The sequence below is a fragment of the Amblyraja radiata genome, chromosome 6 (assembly GCF_010909765.2).
Source record: "Amblyraja radiata isolate CabotCenter1 chromosome 6, sAmbRad1.1.pri, whole genome shotgun sequence".
NCBI lineage: Eukaryota > Metazoa > Chordata > Chondrichthyes > Rajiformes > Rajidae > Amblyraja > Amblyraja radiata.
Window position 1 is genome coordinate 97,643,971 of NC_045961.1, and position 20,063 is coordinate 97,664,033.

Below are 20,063 nucleotides of genomic sequence, written 5' to 3' on the forward strand. Positions count from 1 at the left end.
GCGGAGTCAGGGGATATGGGGAGAAGGCAGGAACGGGGTACTGATTGGGGATAATCAGCCATGATCACATTGAATGGCGGTGCTGGCTCGAAGGGTCGAATGGCCTACTCCTGCACCTATTGTCTATTGCCTATTGTCTTTTGTCTATTTCTGGAGAAGATGGAATATGTGACATTTCAGGTTGGGAACTTTCTTCTGACAGCAGAGCAGAAGAGCAGCAAGAATCACAGAGGGGGGAAAGTAAAAGAGGGTCTCAGAACTCCCATCTGAAGAGCTTCTTCTAAGTAAGCATAATTTGAGGAAATTTTGCAGTGAGTCAGTAAATGTAGGTACAAGAACCTGCAGATGCTGGTTTACAAAAAAACCCTAAAAGGGCTGGAAACTCAGCGGGTCAGGCAGCATCTCTGGAATACATGGATAGGTGATGTTTTGTGCTGGGACCCTGTCTGAAGAAGGGTCCCGACTTGATACGGCACATATCCATCTTCACCAGAGATGGCGGTCACGGTGGCACAGTGGTAGAGCGGTAGAATGCAGCGCCGGAGACCCGGGTTCGATCCCGACTACGGGTGCTGTCTGTATGGAGTTTATACGTTCTCCCCGTGACCTGCGTGGGTTTTCTCCGAGAACTATGGTTTCCTGCCACACTCCAAAGGCCTACAGGTTTGCAGGTTAATTGGCTTGGTAAATGTAAATATTGTCCCTAGTGGGTGTAGAATAGTGTTAATGTGCGAGGATCGCTGGTCGGCACGGACCCGGTGGCCTGAAGGGCCTGTTTCCACACTGTATCTTTAAACTAAACTAAACTAACACTATGCTGCCTGGCCCAGTACTTTAAGTATTTTAATATCTTCAAGATATTTTAAAGATATTTCTGATGATGAGTGTGAAAGTGAGAAATTGTGAAGTTTAATCCACTAAATGTGGAGGCTGATGGGATGGAAAGTGACGAACAGGGGAACTAGGTTTGGACAGAGGTTTGGGAAAGTGGCAACCCTTGATTTGGAGGGAGCAGTTGACTGAGTGTGTCAATATCTGGACTTTCAAAAAGCCTTTGACCCACACAAGGTGTGCATAATTAGAGCACATGGTATTGGGGGTAGGGTATTGACATGGATAGAGAACTGGTTGGCAGACAGGAAGCCATATGTAGAAATTAACGGGTCTTTTTCAGATTGGCGGGCAATGACTAATGGGGTGCCACAAGGCTCAGTGATGGGACCCCGGTTATTCACAATATATATTAACGATTTAGACGAGGGAATTAAATGTTGCATCTCCAGGTTTGCGGATGACACAAAGTTAGGTGGCAGTTTGAGCTGCAAGGAGGATGCTATGAGGCTGCAGGTTGACTTGGATAGGTTGGGTGAGTGGGCAGATGCATGGCAGATGCAGTATAATGTGGATAAATGTGAGGTTATCCACTTTGGTGGCAAGAACAAGAAGGCAGATTATTATTTGGATGTTGTCAGATCAAGAGAAGGGGAGGTGCAACGAGACCTGGGTGTCCTTGTACATCAGTCACTAAAAGTAAGATTGCAGGTAGAGCAGGCAGTGAAGAAATCAAATTGGATGTAGGTCTTCAGAGCGAGAGGATTTGAGTATAGGAGCAAGGAGGTCATACTGCAGTTGTACAGGGCACTGGTGAGACTGCACCTGGAGTATTGTGTGCAATTTTGGTATCCTAATTTGAGGAAGGACATTCTTGCTATTGAGGGAGTGCAGCGTTGGCTCACCAGATTAATTCCCTGGATGGAGGGTCTGACATATGAAAGATGTTCCCGATGTTGGGGGGAATCCAGCACCAGGGCTCACAGTTTAAGAATAAGGGGCAGGCCATTTAGGACTCAGATAATAATAATAATAATGGATGGGATTTATATAGCGCCTTTCTAATACTCAAGGCAGATGAGGATAAACGTTTTCACCCAGAGAGTTGTGAATCTATGGAATTCTATGCCACAGAAGACAGTGGAGGCCAATTCACTGGTTGTTTTCAAGAGTTAAATTTAGCTCTTAGGGTTAATGGAAGCAAGGGATATGGTGAAAAAGCAGGAAAAGGGATACCAATTTTGGATGATCATCCATGATCATATGGAATGGCGGGGCTGGCTCGAAGGGCCGAATGGCCTACTCCTGCACCTATTTCAGAATCAGAATCAGAATCACACTTTATTCGCCAAGTATGTTTTGCAACATACGAAGAATTTCATTGGCCAGGTCAGTCATGGTCATACAATTAAAAGCAACAGATCACACAAAAACACATTTTAACATGAACATTCACCACAGTGACTCCGACACATTCCTCACTGTGATGGAAGGCGAAATAGAGTTCAAGTCCTTCCCTTAGTTCTTCGTCGGTCATCGGCCTCGAGCCGTTGACGGGACGATCTTGACTCCCGTAGCCGGCGGCGAGGCGATCAGCTCCCGCATCGGGGGGGGGATGTCAGCTCCCCCGCGCCGGGCGATCGAACCTCGTGTCGGCGCTGGTCGAACCTTCCGCAACGTTGGAGCTTCCCGACTAGCCTCTCCCGATTGCGAGCTTTTGATGGTAAGTCCGCGGTGAGAGCGATCCCAGGCAAGGAATCAGCACCGATGTTAAGTCCGCACCCTGCGATAGGGCTCAAAGTCAGTCCGAGGAGGCTTCCAGCTCCATCGATGGAAGGCCGCAGAGTGCCCGGAGAATGTGATCTGAAAATTAATCACATCTCCGGCAAGGTAATAACTTGAAAAAAAGCTTCCCCCAATCGCCTCCCCCCTTCCCCCACAAAAAAAAAACAAAGAACATGAAAACAAACTTTTAACACACAACAAAAAGAATGAAAAAACGAACAGACTGCTGGCAGGGCAGCCATCGCCTCGGCTCCCTTGGTGCTATTTGCTATGTTTCTAATAAGGATCCTGGTTACAATGGGTCAATAGGCATCTAGTAGACAATACCCCAATGGTTGGATCCCAACCTTGCACAAAGGAAGATCATCGCAGATCCAGGACATCACTGCAAGAGTTCGACAGAGCATTGTCCTGGTCCTATCCATTTTCAGCTGCTTCACCAATGACATTCCTTCCATCTCGAGGGAAGATATGCGAATGTTTGCTGATGATTGCACAATCTTTAATTCTACTCACAACTCCTCAGCTAATGAAACAATCCACACTTGCCTGCAGCAAGACCTAGACATTCAGGCATGGACTGATCAGTGGCAGTCTAAAGATGCTGCCTGACTTGCTGAGTTACTCCAATACTTTGTGTATTTTTTCCCCCAAACCTATGATCTTGACCACTGAGGACATATGAAATGCAGTCAATGTCAAAGCCACAGGATTGCAGTAGAAGCATTATTAGACAATAGACAGTAGACAATAGACAATAGGTGCAGGAGTAGGCCATTCGGCCCTTGGAGCCAGCACCGCCATTCAATGTGATAATGGCTGATCATCCACAATCAGTACCGCGTTCCTGCCTTCTCCCCATATCCCCTGACTCCGCTATCTTTAAGAGCTCTATCCAACTCTCTCTTGAAAGCATTCAGAGGATTGGCCTCCACTGCCTTCTGAGGCAGAGAATTCCACAGATTCACAAGAAGTTTGTGCTCATCTCTGTTTTAAATGGCTTACCCTTTATTCTTAAATAATTACAACATGTGATTATCTCACTGAATTGTGTGCTCTCACCAACGGTTTCATCGTGCATTCAGTTAGACTGATGTTCAAAGCATTAATTCAGTTTACTGCAAATACTTGGTAGTGAGTTTGGTTCATGAGCTTCTTTTAAACCTAGGCTGCACCACTAGAGGTCCTCGCACTCTATGACAAATCAGCCTGGTAAGATCCTCACTTTCTGCCAATCACCCATCAAGCAGATTGTTGATACTATTTTAATGTAGGAAGAAGGAGCTGCAGATGCTGGTTTTACTGAAGCTGGTCAGGCAATATCTTGGGAGAAGTCTGGGAGCTTCCTCCAGAGGCGCTGCCTGACCCGCTGAGTTGTACCTGCAATTTGTGTCACCTATTTATTTCCTCCAGCGATGCTGCCTGACCCTCTGAGTTACTTTATCAATTTGTGTCTATTTCAATGTAGGGACTGGATTTCTCACCTAAGAGCATACCACTCATCGTTTCAGTGTAGTAGAGTGGTCAAGATTGTGGGGGCATAGATTTAAAATGGAGACACAGGGAACTGCTGATGCAGGAATCTTGAGTAAAACACAAAGTGCCACATTAGGTCACAGAAGTGGTAAGGATATTTTGTTTAAAGATAGGTGTGAATACTGCTGAGTATGACACTATCAAATGTATAGACATTGAGACTCTAAGAAGCGTTACTGCACAGTTTTTGTTTATATATTTTTTTAAATTGTGAAATAAGTTTATTTTTGAAATTAAAACACAGACAAAGTGCTGGAGTATATAAGTAGGCCAGGTAGCATCTGTAGAGGATGTGGATAGGCGACGTTTCATTTTGGTATCCTTCTTTAGACTTTTTGGATCTAGACCCTTTTCCAGATTTTAGATTTAAAGTGATCGGCAGAAAGGTTAGAGAGGTGTTGAGGAAAGTCTTAGAAAGTGCCTGGATTTGCTTGAAATCCTAATTCCTACAGGATTTCAGACCAAGGGCTGGGAGAAGGGATTAGATTGGGGTAACTTTCTTGGGGATGATGGGTTGAATGTCCTCCTTTCTGTAATTCTGTGTCTCTATCGACTAGATGCATTGTTGTCCTTGGGACTCAATGTGGAGATCCTTAATTTGGGATGATGGTTCTTATTTCCCATTAATCGTTAGGATGGGGGAAGAATTGGACTACTCAAAGGGAAGACACAAGCATAGTTGATCGAATGAACTCTATACCTGCCATTACCGCATCTCATAAGATAATAGCAGCAGGAGTAAATAGGTTGAGGGTAGAAGTAGATTTGCAATAGCTAGGGCGAGTGCACACTTTTACCCAGAGTATAGGAATCAAGAACCAGAGGACATCGGTGAGAGGGGCAAGATTTAATAGGAACCGGAGGGGCAACTTTTTTGCCCTGAAGGTAATGAGTTTAGGGAATGAGCTTTCAGAGGAGGCAGTTGAGGAAGGTACTATAACAACATTTAAAAGACACTTGGACAGGGACATGGATAGGAATGGTTTAGAGGAATATCAGCCGAATGCAGACTAGTTGGACATTTTGGTCAACATGGACAAGTTGGGGCAATGAGTCTGTTCCCATGATGTATGCATACTCTAACTCTGTTGACTTGGCCCCTATGTCCCTTAGGCCTGCCACCACCGTTCAATAAGATCAAAGCTGGTCTGACCTAGGCTTCATCTCTTCTATGCCATTTTCCCAGAGCACTCAATTTCCTTGATCATTGGGAAAAAAAAGTATGTTTCCTCTTTACATCACTCAGTGATTTTGCCTCCATGACCCTTGGAGGTAGAGATATTCAAAGATTCAATGCCCTGTGTCCAATCCACACACCTAGGTCTTCATTGTCCACTCGTTCACAATTCTTCCACCAGTGGAAACATCCCAACATCCAAAAAAAGACATATATTCCTGGGGTAACACAGCGGATCAGGCTGCGTCTCTGGAGGACATGGATAGGCGATGTTTCAGGTCAGGGCCCATATTCAGACTGATTGTCGTAGGTGGAAGAAAGATAGAAGATAAGTGGATATAGTTGAAGGGAGAGGAGAGGGGAAGTGGTTGATTGGCAGGTGGATGAACAATGGGTGGTCGGCGGTAGGGGGATCGGATAGGGTATAGATGGAAGTGTCACAGTCTGCCCTCTCCTCATTCTCATCCACTTCACCTCCCAGTACTTTTCCACCGGTCCCTCCTTCTCCTCACCTGCCTGCCTGCCACTCCCCTCTCATCAGCCCAATTCTCCTCACCTGTTGCACTCAGTTGCCTCTGATCACCAATTAACCCGGTATATAGACTCTCCTCACCGTTCACATAGTGCCAGATTGTTCTCAGCATTCATGCAAGACTCTCCAGCGATTTCCCGACTTCCTGCCTGGCTTCGACTCTCCTTTCGTCTGTCCCTCGCTGGTTTGTTTGCATCGTGTGTTGGATCTCCTGGTTACCGGACCTTCCGCTACCCCGACTACGTCTCCTGCCTGCCCCTCTTCGGAACCCTCGCTCAATCCTGAGCCTCTGTGTGAGTACGGTGTACCCATTCCTGTGTTACTACTCTGTGTTACAGTATCGTAATAAAGTTTGTTACCAACTATACCTGCCTGATTCTGTGCTGCTATTGGGTACAAGCTATACCCGTTACAGTACAATCTGGCCAACAATGGACTCAGCGCACACAACGTCTCCGTCAAACCGCTTCGAGAGGATTGAGCACATGCTCCTGCAGCACGAAGCTATGCTCACTGCCTCCAACTCCGAGGTTCGACAGGCTGTGTCAAACCAGGAGCAAGCATTGGTTGCACTAGCCACCCAGGTCCAACAGCTGATGACCACCCTCGCCCAGGCTACACCCCATGCTTCGCCTCCGGCTCCGACAGCACCAGCTCCCGGTCCGCCAGGACCATCACCTGAGCCCCGGGTGGGAATCCCGGAGCGCTACGCTGGAGACCCGGAGGGCTGCAACCCATTCATCACGAACTGTTCCATTCTCTTCGCCCTATAGCCCTACACCTTCGCCCAGGAAGCGGCGAGAGTGGCGTTTACCATTAATCACCTGACTGGCAGAGCTCGGCTGTGGGGAACGGCTGAATGGGAGCGATGCACGCCAGCTTGCTCCTCTTTCCAGGCCTTCGCCGCGGAGCTTCGCAAGGTGTTCGGTGAGGTTTCGATGGGTCCGGACGCTGCGGGAGGTCTGCCGGGGTTGAGCCAGGGGAACCAGAGCGTCGCTGACTTCGCCATCGACTTTCGCACCAGGGCCCGTCAGAGTGATTGGAACGCCCCGGCCCAGTGTGACGCTTTCTTGCTGGGCTTAAATGACTATATCAAGGATGAGTGGGTGCCCCACGACCTTCCTTCTTCTCTGGATGGGCTTATCGAGCTAACGACCCGTCTGGACCGACGCATCCTGGCGAGAGGTCGGGAGAGGCGACAGGGACAGGTGGACCGCCAGCTATCCACCCAAGCTCGTTTTCCTCCGGAGACTGGACTACCCTTGTCGGGGCAACCGTCGAGGCAACCCGAACCCATGCAGGTGGGTCGCACCAGTCTCACCCCCCGATGAACGGGAACGTCGGCGTCGGGGGAACCTCTGTCTCTACTGTGGCCTGGCGGGTCATTACATCTCCAAGTGTCCAGTAAAAGGCCAGACTCACCAGTAGCGGAGGAATCACTGGTGAGTCGAACCTCTGAACTTTCCTCTGCCCGACGCCCTCTTTGTAATGCCCGTCTGCTGTTGTCTGATGGTTCTCACACCCTCGCCACCTTCATAGACTCTGGTTGTGACATTAATCTTATGGACAAGGAACTAGCCCGCCAGCTTGGCATCAGTTGTGTTCCCCTGCCTGAACCTGTTCCCGCCAACGCCCTCGACGGCCATCTCCTGGGAACTGTTTCTCACCAGGCGGTCCCAGTGCGCATGCTCCTGTCTGGTAATCACCATGAGACCATCCAGTTCCACATCCTACAGTCTCCCCGTCTTCCCCTCATCCTGGGTTACCCCTGGCTTCGGCGACACAACCCCAACATCGACTGGAGGATGGGGGTCATCTTGGGTTGGAGCCCTTCCTGCCACCAAGTGTGCCTGAAGCAAGCCTCAGCTCCTCAACCAGCCACCTGCTCCAGTTCTGCTCCAGATCTGACGGGGGTCCCAGCCGAGTACCATGACTTTGGGGAGGTTTTTAGCAAGTCTAGGGCCACCTCCCTTCCTCCTCATCGGCCCTATGACTGAGCCATAGACCTCCTGCCTGGTTCCGCTCCTCCTAGGGGTCGCCTTTACTCCCTGTCCGCCCCTGAGAGAGGCGCCATGGAGAAATACATAAACGACTCCTTGGCTGCTGGTCTCATCCGTCCCTCCTCGTCTCCTGCTGGGGCTGGGTTCTTCTTCGTGGAGAAGAAGGACAAATCTCTGCGTCCCTGCATAGATTACCGGGGGCTCAACGGCATCACGGTGAAGAATCGCTACCCTCTCCCACTCATCTCCTCTGCTTTCGAGCTCCTGGAGGGGGCCACCATCTTTTCGAAGTTGGATCTACGCAACGCCTACCACTTGGTCCGCATCAAAGAGGGAGATGAGTGGAAGACCGCCTTCAACACTCCCACGGGACATTATGAATACCTGGTGATGCCCTTTGGCCTCACCAACGCTCCGGCCATCTTCCAGGCTTTGGTCAATGACGTTCTCAGAGACATGTTGAACAAGTACGTGTTCGTCTATATTGATGACATCCTCATCTTTTCACGGACCAAGGAGGAACACGTACACCACGTCCAGGCAGTTCTACATCGGCTCCTGGAGAACTCGCTCTTCGTTAAAGCTGAGAAGTGCGAGTTTCACTCCCCGTCAGTCTCCTTCCTAGGATACATCGTTGGCCAAGGGAACATCAAGATGGACCCCGCCAAGGTCTCTGCTGTCACCACCTGGGCTGTTCCTGACTTCCGCAAGCAGCTCCAAAGGCTCCTGGGGTTCGCCAATTTTTACCGACGGTTCATCCGTGGCTACAGTACTGTGGCCGCACCCCTCACGGCACTCACCTCCTCCAAGGTTCCGTTCCGGTGGTCTGCCGCGGCCGACGAAGCTTTTCAGACACTCAAGACACGGTTTACATCGGCCCCCATCTTCCAAGTTCCGGACTCAGAGAGACAGTTCGTGGTGGAGGTGGACGCCTCCGACGTGAGGGTGTGAGCTGCTCTGTCCCAGCGGGCTGCCGGGGACCAGAAGCTCCATCCATGCGCCTTCTTCTCCCGACGCCTGACCCCTGCTGAGAGGAATTATGACATTGGCAACCGAGAACTGTTGGCGGTTAAGTTGGCATTGGAGGAATGGCGTCACTGGCTGGAGGGAACCGAGCAGCCTTTCTTGGTTTGGACTGACCACAAGAACCTTGAATACCTCCAGTCAGCCAAGAGGCTCAACTCTCGTCAGGCCCGCTGGTCTCTCTTCCTCACCCGCTTCAACTTCTCCCTCTCCTACCGACCTGGGTGCCGCAACGTGAAGCCCGATGCCCTCTCTCGACAGTTCTTGGCGAAGGAGGAGCCTGCTTCTGGCCCCAACACCATCCTCCCGTCCTCGCACAGGGTTGCCTCCCTCACCTGGGAAGTGGAGGAGAGGGTCAAGGCGGCCTTGGAGAACCAGCCGGGACCCAGCGCATGCCCTCCTGATCGCCTGTTTGTGGTTTGTGCCCTGCGGTCCGACGTCCTTCAGTGGGCCCACTGCTCTCGACTCACCTGTCATCCCGGCATTCAGCGGACCAAGGAGATGGTGCTACGGAGGTTCTGGTGGGCATTGCTGGAGGGGGACACTCGGGAGTTTGTCAACGCCTGTCCCGTTTGCAACCAGCACAAGGTCTCACACCAAGCTCCTGCGGGTCATCTGCTTCCACTGCCTGTACCCCTCGACCATGGTCCCACATCTCCCTGGACTTCGTTACCGGCCTGCCCCCACCCAGCCTGCGTCCACATGGCTCACTTCATGCCCCTGTCCACGCTTCCGTCAGCCAAGAAGACTGCCGAGCTCGTGTTACTCCACGTCTTCAGGCTCCATGGTCTCCCCGTCGATGTGGTCTCCGACCGGGGACCCCAGTTTGCCTCTGTGTTCTGGAGGGAGTTCTGCACGCTTGTGGGGGCCACCGTGAGTCTGACATCCGGATTTCATCCCCAGTCCAACGGCCAAACTGAAAGGAAGAATCAGGAGATGGAGACGGCGCTGCAGTGTATGGTGTCCAAGCATCCCTCCTCCTGGTCCCAGCAGTTGTTGTGGGTGGAGTACGCCCACAACACCCTGACAAGCTCGGCCACTGGGCTCTCCCCTTTCCAGTGTGCCTACGGGTTCCAGCCTCCACTGTTCCCGGCGCTGGAGAAAGAGGTTTCCTGCCCGTCCGTCCAGGCCTTCATTCGTCGCTACCGCAGGACGTGGACCCAAGCCAGGGTGGCCATTCTCCGCTCCGTGGACCGTTACGCCATGGCTGCCAACCGTCACCGCACCCAGGCCCCCACCTACCTCACGGGCCAGAAGGTGTGGCTGTCGACCCGGGACCTTCCCTTGAGGGTGGAGTCCAAGAAGTTGGCACCCAAGTTCATCGGTCCCTTTGAGATCCAGAAGGTCATCAACCCAGCGGCTGTGCGGCTCAAGTTGCCTCGTTCCATGCGGGTCCATCCTACGTTCCACGTGTCCAGAGTAAAGCCAGTCCGGGAGAGCTCCCTGGTCCCCGTAGTCCCTCTTCCTCCACCTCCTCGTCTCATCGACGGAGGCCCAGCCTTTACGGTGCATCGCCTCCTGCGCTCCCGCCGTCGCGGGAGGGGTCTCCAATACCTGGTCGATTGGGAGGGTTACGGTCCAGAGGAGAGGTCCTGGGTTCCTGCTCGACACATCCTGGACGCCTCCCTCATCAGGGAGTTTCACCGGCGTCATCCCGACCAGCCGTCCAAGTCCGCCACTCCTAGAGGGGTCGCCGCCCCTGAGACTCTGTCCTCTCTTCCGTCTGAGGCGCCCAGTGACGACGGGATGGAGCTTTCCTCTGATGCTATGGAGGAGGATGCGGACATGGATGTCTCGGACGAATATTAGCCCTCCTCCGGTCCCCCTCCTCCCACCCAACTCTGCGTGGGATTGGGTTTATTTTCTTTATTGTTTTTTTTTTGTTTTGGGACGTCAGGAGCCGTCCCTTGAGGGGGGGGGGTTCTGTCACAGTCTGCCCTCTCCTCATTCTCATCCACTTCACCTCCCAGTACTTTTCCACCGGCCCCTCCTTCTCCTCACCTGCCTGCCTGCCACTCCGCTCTCATCAGCCCAACTCTCCTCACCTGTTGCACTCAGTTGCCTCTGATCACCAATTAACCCGGTATATAGACTCTCCTCACCGTTCACATAGTGCCAGATTGTTCTCAGCATTCATGCAAGACTCTCCAGCGATTTCCCGACTTCCTGCCTGGCTTCGACTCTCCTTTCGTCTGTCCCTCGCTAGTTTGTTTGCATCGTGTGTTGGATCTCCTGGTGACCGGACCTTCCGCTACCCCGACTACGTCTCCTGCCTGCCCCTCTTCGGAACCTTCGCTCAATCCTGAGCCTCTGTGTGAGTACGGTGTACCCATTCCTGTGTTACTACTCTGTGTTACAGTATCGTAATAAAGTTCGTTACCAACTATACCTGCCTGATTCTGTGCTGATATTGGGTCCAAGCTATACCTGTTACAGGAAGGGGACCACAAAGGGGGCAGGATAGTGGTAGAAATACATGTGCATCTAGGTGGGACACAGGAAATCATGGGGAAAAATGTGGGGGGAATGTGGGGGTTTGTTAGGTACCTAAAATTGGAGTATTCAACGTGCTATGTTTAAATTTAGCTATCATGATCCTCAGGATCTGATAATTTCATAAGTTATAGAAGCAGAATTAGACCATTTGACCCATCAAGTCCACTCCGCCTTCGATTGTGGCTGATCTATCCTTCCCTCTCAATACCATTCTCTTGCCTTCTTTCCATAACCCCTGACGGCCTTAGTATTCAAGAATCTGTCAATCTCTGCCTTAAAAATGCCCATTGAGGTTCCATCTGGTGTAACCTCTGCAAAAGGATTTGATAAAGGAACTTGAGATTAAGGAGCCATTAGGAGGTAGTGACCATAATATGGTCAAGTTTGATCTTAAATTGGAGAGGGAGAAGGGTAAAACGGAGGTGTCAGTGTTACAGTTGAATAAAGGGGACTTTGGAGCCATGAGGGAGGAGCTGGCCAAAGTTGACTGGAAAGATACCCTACCAGGGATGACAGTGGAACACCAATGGCAGGTATTTCTGGGATAATACAGAGGTGCAGGATCAGTTCATTCCAAAGAGGAAGAAAGATTCCAGGGGGAGTAAGGGCCGACTGTGGCTGACAAGGAACGTCAGGGACAGTATAAAATTAAAAGAGAAGAAGTACAACGTAGCAAAGATGAGCGGGAAGCAAGAGGATTGGGTAATGTTTAAAGAGCAACAGAAGATAACTAAAAAGGCAATACGGGGAGAAAAGATGTACGAAGGTAAACTAGCCAAGAATATAAAGGAGGATAGTAAAACCTTCTTTAGGTATGTGAAGAGGAAAAAATTAGTTAAGACCAAAGTTGGACCCTTGAAGACTGAAACAGGTGAATTTATTATGGGGAACAAGAAAATAGCAGATGAGTTGATCCGTCTTCACTAAGGAGGACACAAACAATCTTCCTAATTTACTAGTGGCCAGAGGATATGGGTGACGGAGGAACTGAAGGAAATCCACATTAGACAGGAAATGGTGCTGGGTAGACTGATGGGACTGAAGGCTGATAAATCCCCAGGGTCTGATGGTCTGCATCCCAGGGTACTTAAGGAAGTGGCTCTAGAAATCATGGATGCAATGGTGATCATTTTCCAATGTTTATAGATTCAGGATCAGTTCCTGTGGATTGGAGGGTAGCCAAAGTTATCCCACTTTTTAAGAAAGGCAGGAGAGAGAAAGCAGGGAATTATAGACCAGTTAGCCTGACATCCGTGGTGGGGAAGATGCTGGAGTCAATTATAAAAGATGAAATAGCCGCACATTTGGTTAGTAGTAACAGGATCGGTCCGAGTCAGCATGGATTAACGAAGGGGAAATCATGCTTGACTAATCACCTGGAATTTTTTGAGGATGTAACTAGGAAAATGGACGTAGAGCCCGTGGATGTAGTGTACCTGGACTTTTAGAAAGCATTTGATAAGGTCCCACATAGGAGATTAATGGGCAAAATTAGGGCAGATGGTATTAGGGGTAGAATGCTGACATGGATAGAAAATTGGTTGGCAGTCAGGAAACAAAGAGTAGGGATTAACGGGTCCCTTTCAGAATGGCAGGCAGTGACTATTGATGTACCGCAAGGCTCGTGGCTGGGACCACAGCTATTTACAATATACATCAATGATTTAGATGAAGGGATTCAAAGTAACATTAGCAAATTTGCAGATGACATAAAGCTGGGTGGCAGTGTGAACGGCGAGGAGGATGCTCTGAGAATGCAGGATGACTTGCACAGGTTGGGTGCATGGCAGGTGCAGTTTAATGTGGATAAATGTGAGGTTATCCACTTTGGTAGCAAACACTGGAAGGCAGATTACTATCTAAATTGTGTCAAGTTGGGAAAAGGGGAAGTACAACGGGATCTGGATGTTCATCAGTCAATGAAAGTAAGCATGCAGGTACAGCAGGCAGTGAAGAAAGCGAATGACATTGGCCTTTATAACAAGAGGAGTTGAGTATAGGAGCAAAGAGGTTCTTCTGCAGTTGTACAGAGTCCTAGTGAGACCACGCCTGGAGTATTGTGTGCAGTATTGGTCCCCTAATTTAAGGAAGGACATTCTTGCTATTTAGGGAGTGCAGCGTAGGTTTACAAGGTTAATTCCCGGGATGGCGGGACTGTCATATGCTGAGAGAATGGAATGGCTGGGCTTGTACACTCTGGAGTTTAGAAGGATGAGAGGATATCTCATTAAAACATATAAGATTATTAAGGGTTTGGACACACTAGAGGCAGGAAACATTTTCCCGATGTTGGGGGAGTCCAGAACCAGGGGCCACAGTTTAAGAATAAAGAGCCTGTCCCACGAGCATGTGACTGCATGCGGCAAGGGCGACCTAACGTGGTCGCTTGAGCCATACGGCCTCGCGGGGCCGGTCCCACTTCGATCGCCGGAGCCGTATGGAGTTGTGCGGAGCTGGTCCCGACATCGCACGGGGATCCGAAAAACTGACACTGTCCAAAAATTCCGCGCGGCAACGGCCTGCCGGCCCGCAGCCACATTGAGGCCGTACGCACCGCCTTGACGGGCGTGCGCAGCGTCTTGACGCCGTACGCCTAGCACGAACTTCCCACGGATTTTGCTCGAACTTCACGTCAACTTGTACGGGATCACTCGACCTCCGCGCGACCCCCGCTTCCGGTTTGGTCGCGCTTGCCGCGTTCAGTCGCATGCTCGTGGGACAGGCCCTTATGGGGTAAGCCATTTAGAACTGATAAGGAAACAATTTTTCTCACAGAGAGTGGTGAGTGTGGAATTCTCTGCCTCAGTGTGGAATTCTCTGCGGTGGAGGCAGGTTCTTTGGATACTTTCAAGAGAGAGGTAGATAGGGCTCTTAAATATAGCGGGGTCAGGGGATATGGGGAAAAGGCAGGAACGGGGTGCTGATTGGGGATGATCACATTGAATGGCGGTGCTGGCTCGAAGGGCCGAATGGCATACTCCTGCACATATTGTCTATTGTCTAAAAGTGGATGTTTTCACACACCCAACAGCAAGAAGACAAAATTAGACACGTTTCAGCTTTTGCTGTATTTCCTGTATCACCGTCAAATACTCGGATGTTTGATTGTGAGAAGATAAACATGTTTATCTTGAAGCAGACATAGAATGGGAAACGCATCTCTCAGCGTTCTCAACCAGCAATGTTATCACTCAGGAAGTCAGGCGGTGATCGCGCTGAACCCACACACAGTCGTTGTAAACCAGAGACGCTGCGGAGAGAAAGAGGGAGGGGAGAGAATGTGAGAGAGAGCGAGAAAGAGAGAGAGAAAGAGAAACCCCATGCCATTCAGTCACCTTCTTGGAAACATGAGGTTTCCCGTCTATCACGGGCGCATCACCCGCGCAGAGACTGAAGATCGGTTGGCATCGATGGGGAATGACGGAAGTTACCTGATCCGAGATAGCGAGACCGTGCCAGGAGCCTATTGTCTGTGTGTGTTGTAAGTATGGGAGCGTGTGGACTTTAGTAAAGGTAGATCTATTTAACCAGCACAAAGTAGCGTGGATGAGATGAATGGAAACGCTGTTAATTCATGGCATTGGGTTTTGACTCCGAGTTTGGGGAGAGGGGATGATGGTTGTTCCTTGACCGGAGGGAACATATCGCTGGATCTGAATTAATAAACAGATGAAGCGTAAATTCTACGCGCGAGTAATCGACAGCGATTCTAACACTCCGGTATATCTTGTTCACAGGTGCCACACCGCATGCTAGGAATTAATTCCCTCTTGTTAATCCGTGTCGGTATCAAGGCCATCTTTCACGGCTCTCCAATATTGCCAGGTCTAACTCTGAACACTTGACTCTGAAAGAGTTCAATCGACGTTCAAATAAATCCCCGACGATTACACAGGGAATCCCAGGAATGTGAAGTGGTTTGTTTTCGAACGTTGAGGAGCCGCAGAAATGCAGAGACAAGGAAACGCAGTTGCCTGTTAATAAATAAAACTACAGAAAGTGCTGGAGTAACTCAGCAGGTCAGGCAGTATCCCTGGAGAACACGGATAGGCCCCGAAAGGTCGCCTATCAATGTTCTCCAAAAAAACATTGCTGTCTGACGTGCCGAGTTACTCTCGCACTTTGAGCCGCAATAATGCGCCGGACATGCTCGCTAGGATAACATTTCTGGATAATATCTTTATCCAGTCGGGGAGGTGCTAGATTCTGTGTTTAAGAAGGAACTGCAGATGCTGGAAAATCGAAGGTACACAAAAATGCTGGAGAAACTCAGCGGGTGCAGCAGCATCTATGGAGCGAAGGAAATAGGCAACGTTTCGGGCCGAAACCCTTCTTCAGACCCTGTAGATGCTAGATTCTGCTAGTTTTGTGAAAGAGATTTTGCATAATCTAATACTTACAGGTCTGGAAGATTGCCCAGGAATCTATCCCAGACATAAAACGCCCCAAGCCTGTTTATTCATAACGATTTCACACATTCACAAACACATTTAAAAAAAACACACAAAGTGCTGGAGTAACTCAGCGGGTCGGGCAGCATTTCTGGAGAACATGGATAGGTGACATTTCGCATCGGTACCCTTCTTCAGACAGAGTTACTGCAGCACGTTGTGTCTTATTTTTGTAAATCAGCACCTGCAGTTCTTTGCTTCTACATTCTGCGCTCGATGGGCCGATTGTAATCATGTATTGTCTTTCCGCTGACTGGTTAGCCGGCAACACAAGCTTTTCACTGTACCTCGGTACACGTGACAATAAACTAAACTGAACATTCCCAAACTCTTGACATTTAGTATTAGAACATTGATACAAAACGCAAATACCACAATGATTGCAAAGCCGAAGTTACATTTTTGAAACAGTAACGAAATTGACACGCGGCTTGACTTTAAATAAACTACGAATATTTTTTTTCGTAAAATCGTTTTGACGTTGAATCCTGTACAAAGTAATGCTGGCTGTAACATTTGTAACAACAAATATTCAACACCTTCCGTAAACAATTCAGTAATTCAACCTTGCCCCACGCTTAAACCGACGGCGTTGCTCAGCCCGCCGTGAAAGATTGCGACTGCTAGATTTAGGTAGCGTACAAGGTGTTATCATTTACTGCGCTTCGAAGGAAGGAGTGAACCGCGGAGAAAATGCATTACTGAGAATAACGATATTTAACTCCTCGCCTCCGGGGGACTTCGTGCCCATAGGTAATGGGGGGGACGGAAAAAAAATTGATAGAAAATGAAAATTAAAAATCCCCACACGTTCACAACCCGTGCCCTATTTTACCAAACGGAAACAGGAACAACAATGCTGCAGTTTAAAAATAATCCCGCTATGATGTTGCCAGTTAATGAAAACAAAAAGGCAACGGAAAGCGTCTAGAAACTTTAAGACGGTTGGCTGAACATTTCTAGTAAACAAAATACAGAACAAACTACTGGAAGAACTGCTGGAAGGAACTGTAGATGCTGGTTTACACTGAAGATAGACACAACATGCTCTGGAGTAACGTTTTTATTCGAGACCGGATTTCAGAACGCTGGAAGGGTCAGATAGGACGTATTGAGGAAAATGGACTGAAAAAGTGGGAAATGGAACGAGGGTCTCGACCCATCCTTTTTCTCCAGAGATGCTGCCTGACCCGCTGAGTTACTCCATCGAGGGGATTTATCGCAGTCGCTGCCTCAAAAAGGCTGGCAGTATCATCAAAGACTCACAACATCCTGGCCACATCCTGCTACCTTCAGGTAGAAGGTACAGGAGCCTGAAGACTGCAACAACCAGGTTCAGAAATAGCTACTTCCCCACAGCCATCAGGCTATTAAACCTGGCTCGGACAAAACTCTGATTATTAATAACCCATTATCTGTTATTTGCACTTGATCAGTTTAGTTATTCATGTGTGTATATATTTATATTATGGCATTACACACTGATCTGTTTTGTAGTCAATGCCTACAATGTTCTGTGTGCTGAAGCAAAGCAAGAATTTCATTGTCCTATCAGGGACACATGACAATAAACTCACTTGAACTTGAACTCCAGCGCGTTGTGTCAATCTTCGGCATACACCAGTATCTGCAGTTTATTTCTACAGAAAACGCTTTAGGTCGGGACCCTTCCTCAGCTTGATCTCCCTTCCCTAATGCTGCCTGGCCCTCTGAGTTCCTCCAAGAGTTTGTAACCCCCCCCCCCCCCCCTCATTTGTTCCAGCATCTGCAGTCGCTTGTATTGACCCCAGGAACTGCAAATGCTGGTTTACAAAATAAGACCCAAAGTGTTGGAGTAACTCAGCGGGTCAGGCAGCATCTCGCTTGTGGCCCCTTGTGAACATTTCCTGCATTTTAATTTCCCTCTTTGATGAAAAGTATCAGGAAAGTTGCGGGGATTCCGCTGAGACATTTCACTAGTCGTATTGAAAATGAAACTCGTTAGTGATCTCTTCTGTAAATTCTTCTTTCATCGTTTGTTCCCGTCCTACAGGAGATGCTAAAAGATTTTGATCTAAAATCTTAGAAAACACATACACACATGTAAACATTTAGGTTAGTTTAGAGATACCGCATGGAGACAGGCCATTCGGCCCGCCGCATCCACGCCTATAATACCCCCTTAACCCGCTACCCCCACCACCCACCCCACACTCCCATGGACACTATCCGTGGTTACATTGCCTGGATACCACTCTCTGCGAGCACACTCCCTTGTTGTGGATCTAGCCAGTCCACCACACAGACCAGACTCCCCACCATTGCCTCCATCCACACCTCACGCTGCTTTGGAAAAGCAGACAAGATAATCATACTTGTCCCATCCCTGTTATTCCTTCTTCTCCCTGCTCCCGCCAGGCAGCAGGTACAGAAGCTTGAAAGCACGCACGCACCAGACTCTGGAACAGCGTCTTCCCCTCTGTTATCAGGCTTCTGGACCATCCTTCCCTAAGCTGGGGTATTGTTCGATTCACTGCTACACCATTGCAGTCATTGGACTTTCTCCAAGGAACTATACAGGTATTATCGCAACGTTTACGAACCATTCAGACAGGTACATGGACAGCTTAGGTTGGATATTTCGCGTGGGCATCTTACAGCCCAGTGGTATGAATATTGATTTCTCTAACTTGAAGTAACCCCGGCATTCCCCCTCTCTCTCTCTCCATCCCTCCCCCAACCAGCGTTCTCGTTTTCACCCAACAAACAGCTAACAATGGCCTGTTTCCTTTATCATCGTAACTTTTTTTGTATACCTTTCATTCATTGTTCTATATCTCTCTACATCACATTCTCTCGTTTCATTTTCCCGTGACTATCGGTCTGAAGAAGGGTCTCGACCCGAAACGTCACCTATTCCTTCTCTCCTGAGATGCTGCCTGTCCGGCTGAGTTCCTCCAGCTTTTTTGTGTCTAGCTTAGGTTGAGAGGGATATGGACCATATGCAGGCAGGTGGGACTAGTGTAAATGGGGCATGTTGGGCGCTGTGGGCAAGTTGGGCCGAAGGGTTTGTTTCCACGCTGTGTGACTCTGTGAATCTATGACTCTAACTGATGTGCGACAATGCTGAGAACTAGTGTATATTCTGCAGTCTGTATTTCCCCCGATGCTCCACCTATTGCACTTGAGTTTGACCTGATCGCGTTTATGTGTAGTATATCTGATCTAGTTTGATAGCTCGTAAGACAAAGCTTTTTACACTGGACACCGGTAACAATAATAAAGTGTCCCTCTCGACCAACACCCCATACCACTCCGGGCAGGGTTGCAGTTTTTGGACCGAAGGACTATAGACAATAGACAATAGGTGCATGAGTAGGCCATTCGGCCCTTCGAGCCAGCACCGCCATTCAATGTGGGACTAAGGGAAAAAAGTTGTTCGGCACGGACTTGTAGGGCCGAGATGGCCTGTTTCCGTGCTGTAATTGTTATATGGTTATATGGTTAATGTGATCATGGCTTATCATCCCCAATCAGTACCCCGTTCCCGCCTTCTCCCCATATCCCCTGACTCCGCTAATTCAGCCAGACGGAGCTTTGTGAGTGATTATTGTAAAACGAGATGCTCAGTCTATATAGCAGACAATAGCAGCAGGAGAATTAAAAAAAATCTGCATTCCTTTCGCACCTTTTGCAGTCTCAGACATCCCTAGGCGCTAATGAAATGAAGGTCTTGCCATCAAACGGGGACTTTCCCGGTGTTAAACAAGAAGAGATCCATGCGGGTAAATGTAAACGTAATAAAGACAAGAAGTAAGGAGAAAAAAAAACTATTTCAGGATCTGAAGAAGGGTCTCGACCCGAACCGTCGTCACCCATTCCTTCTCTCCAGAGGTGCTGCCTGGCCCGCTGAGTTACTCCAGCACTTTGTGTCTACCTTTAGTTTACACACCTGCTTTATAATTTTTTTATTTTTTTTAACATACTTCAGTTGAATGTAAACTTTGGGCGTATTTACGCAGAGGAACAACTGCTGAATCGCGTAAATGTTTCAGTGTCAGGAAGTCGCCTCAAACGGAGCGACCGTTCAATTTTTAACAGCTTTCACGGTTTTTAATCTTCCACAATTTCCCACCCATCATAGTCCTGCCTTTTAGTGAGGCTGTGTGCAGATAGATGGGGAGAGGAGACTGCAGAGTTGCTGTGGATGTTAATCTGACACTCTGAAGTAGAGTCTCGACCCGAAAAGTCAC

General features: G+C 49.0%; 1 protein-coding gene across 1 annotated transcript in view; it reads left to right on the forward strand.

Moving 5' to 3' along the window:
• The first annotated feature begins 14,643 nt into the window (after positions 1-14,643).
• Positions 14,644-20,063, forward strand: part of LOC116974629 (SH2 domain-containing protein 1A-like) — a 78,336-nt gene continuing 72,916 nt past the window's right edge. Inside the window, exon 1 of the mRNA XM_033023311.1 lies at positions 14,644-14,861. Coding sequence (XP_032879202.1) covers positions 14,701-14,861 — 161 coding nt within the window. The 5' untranslated portion in view covers positions 14,644-14,700. The remainder of the gene's footprint in view (positions 14,862-20,063) is intronic.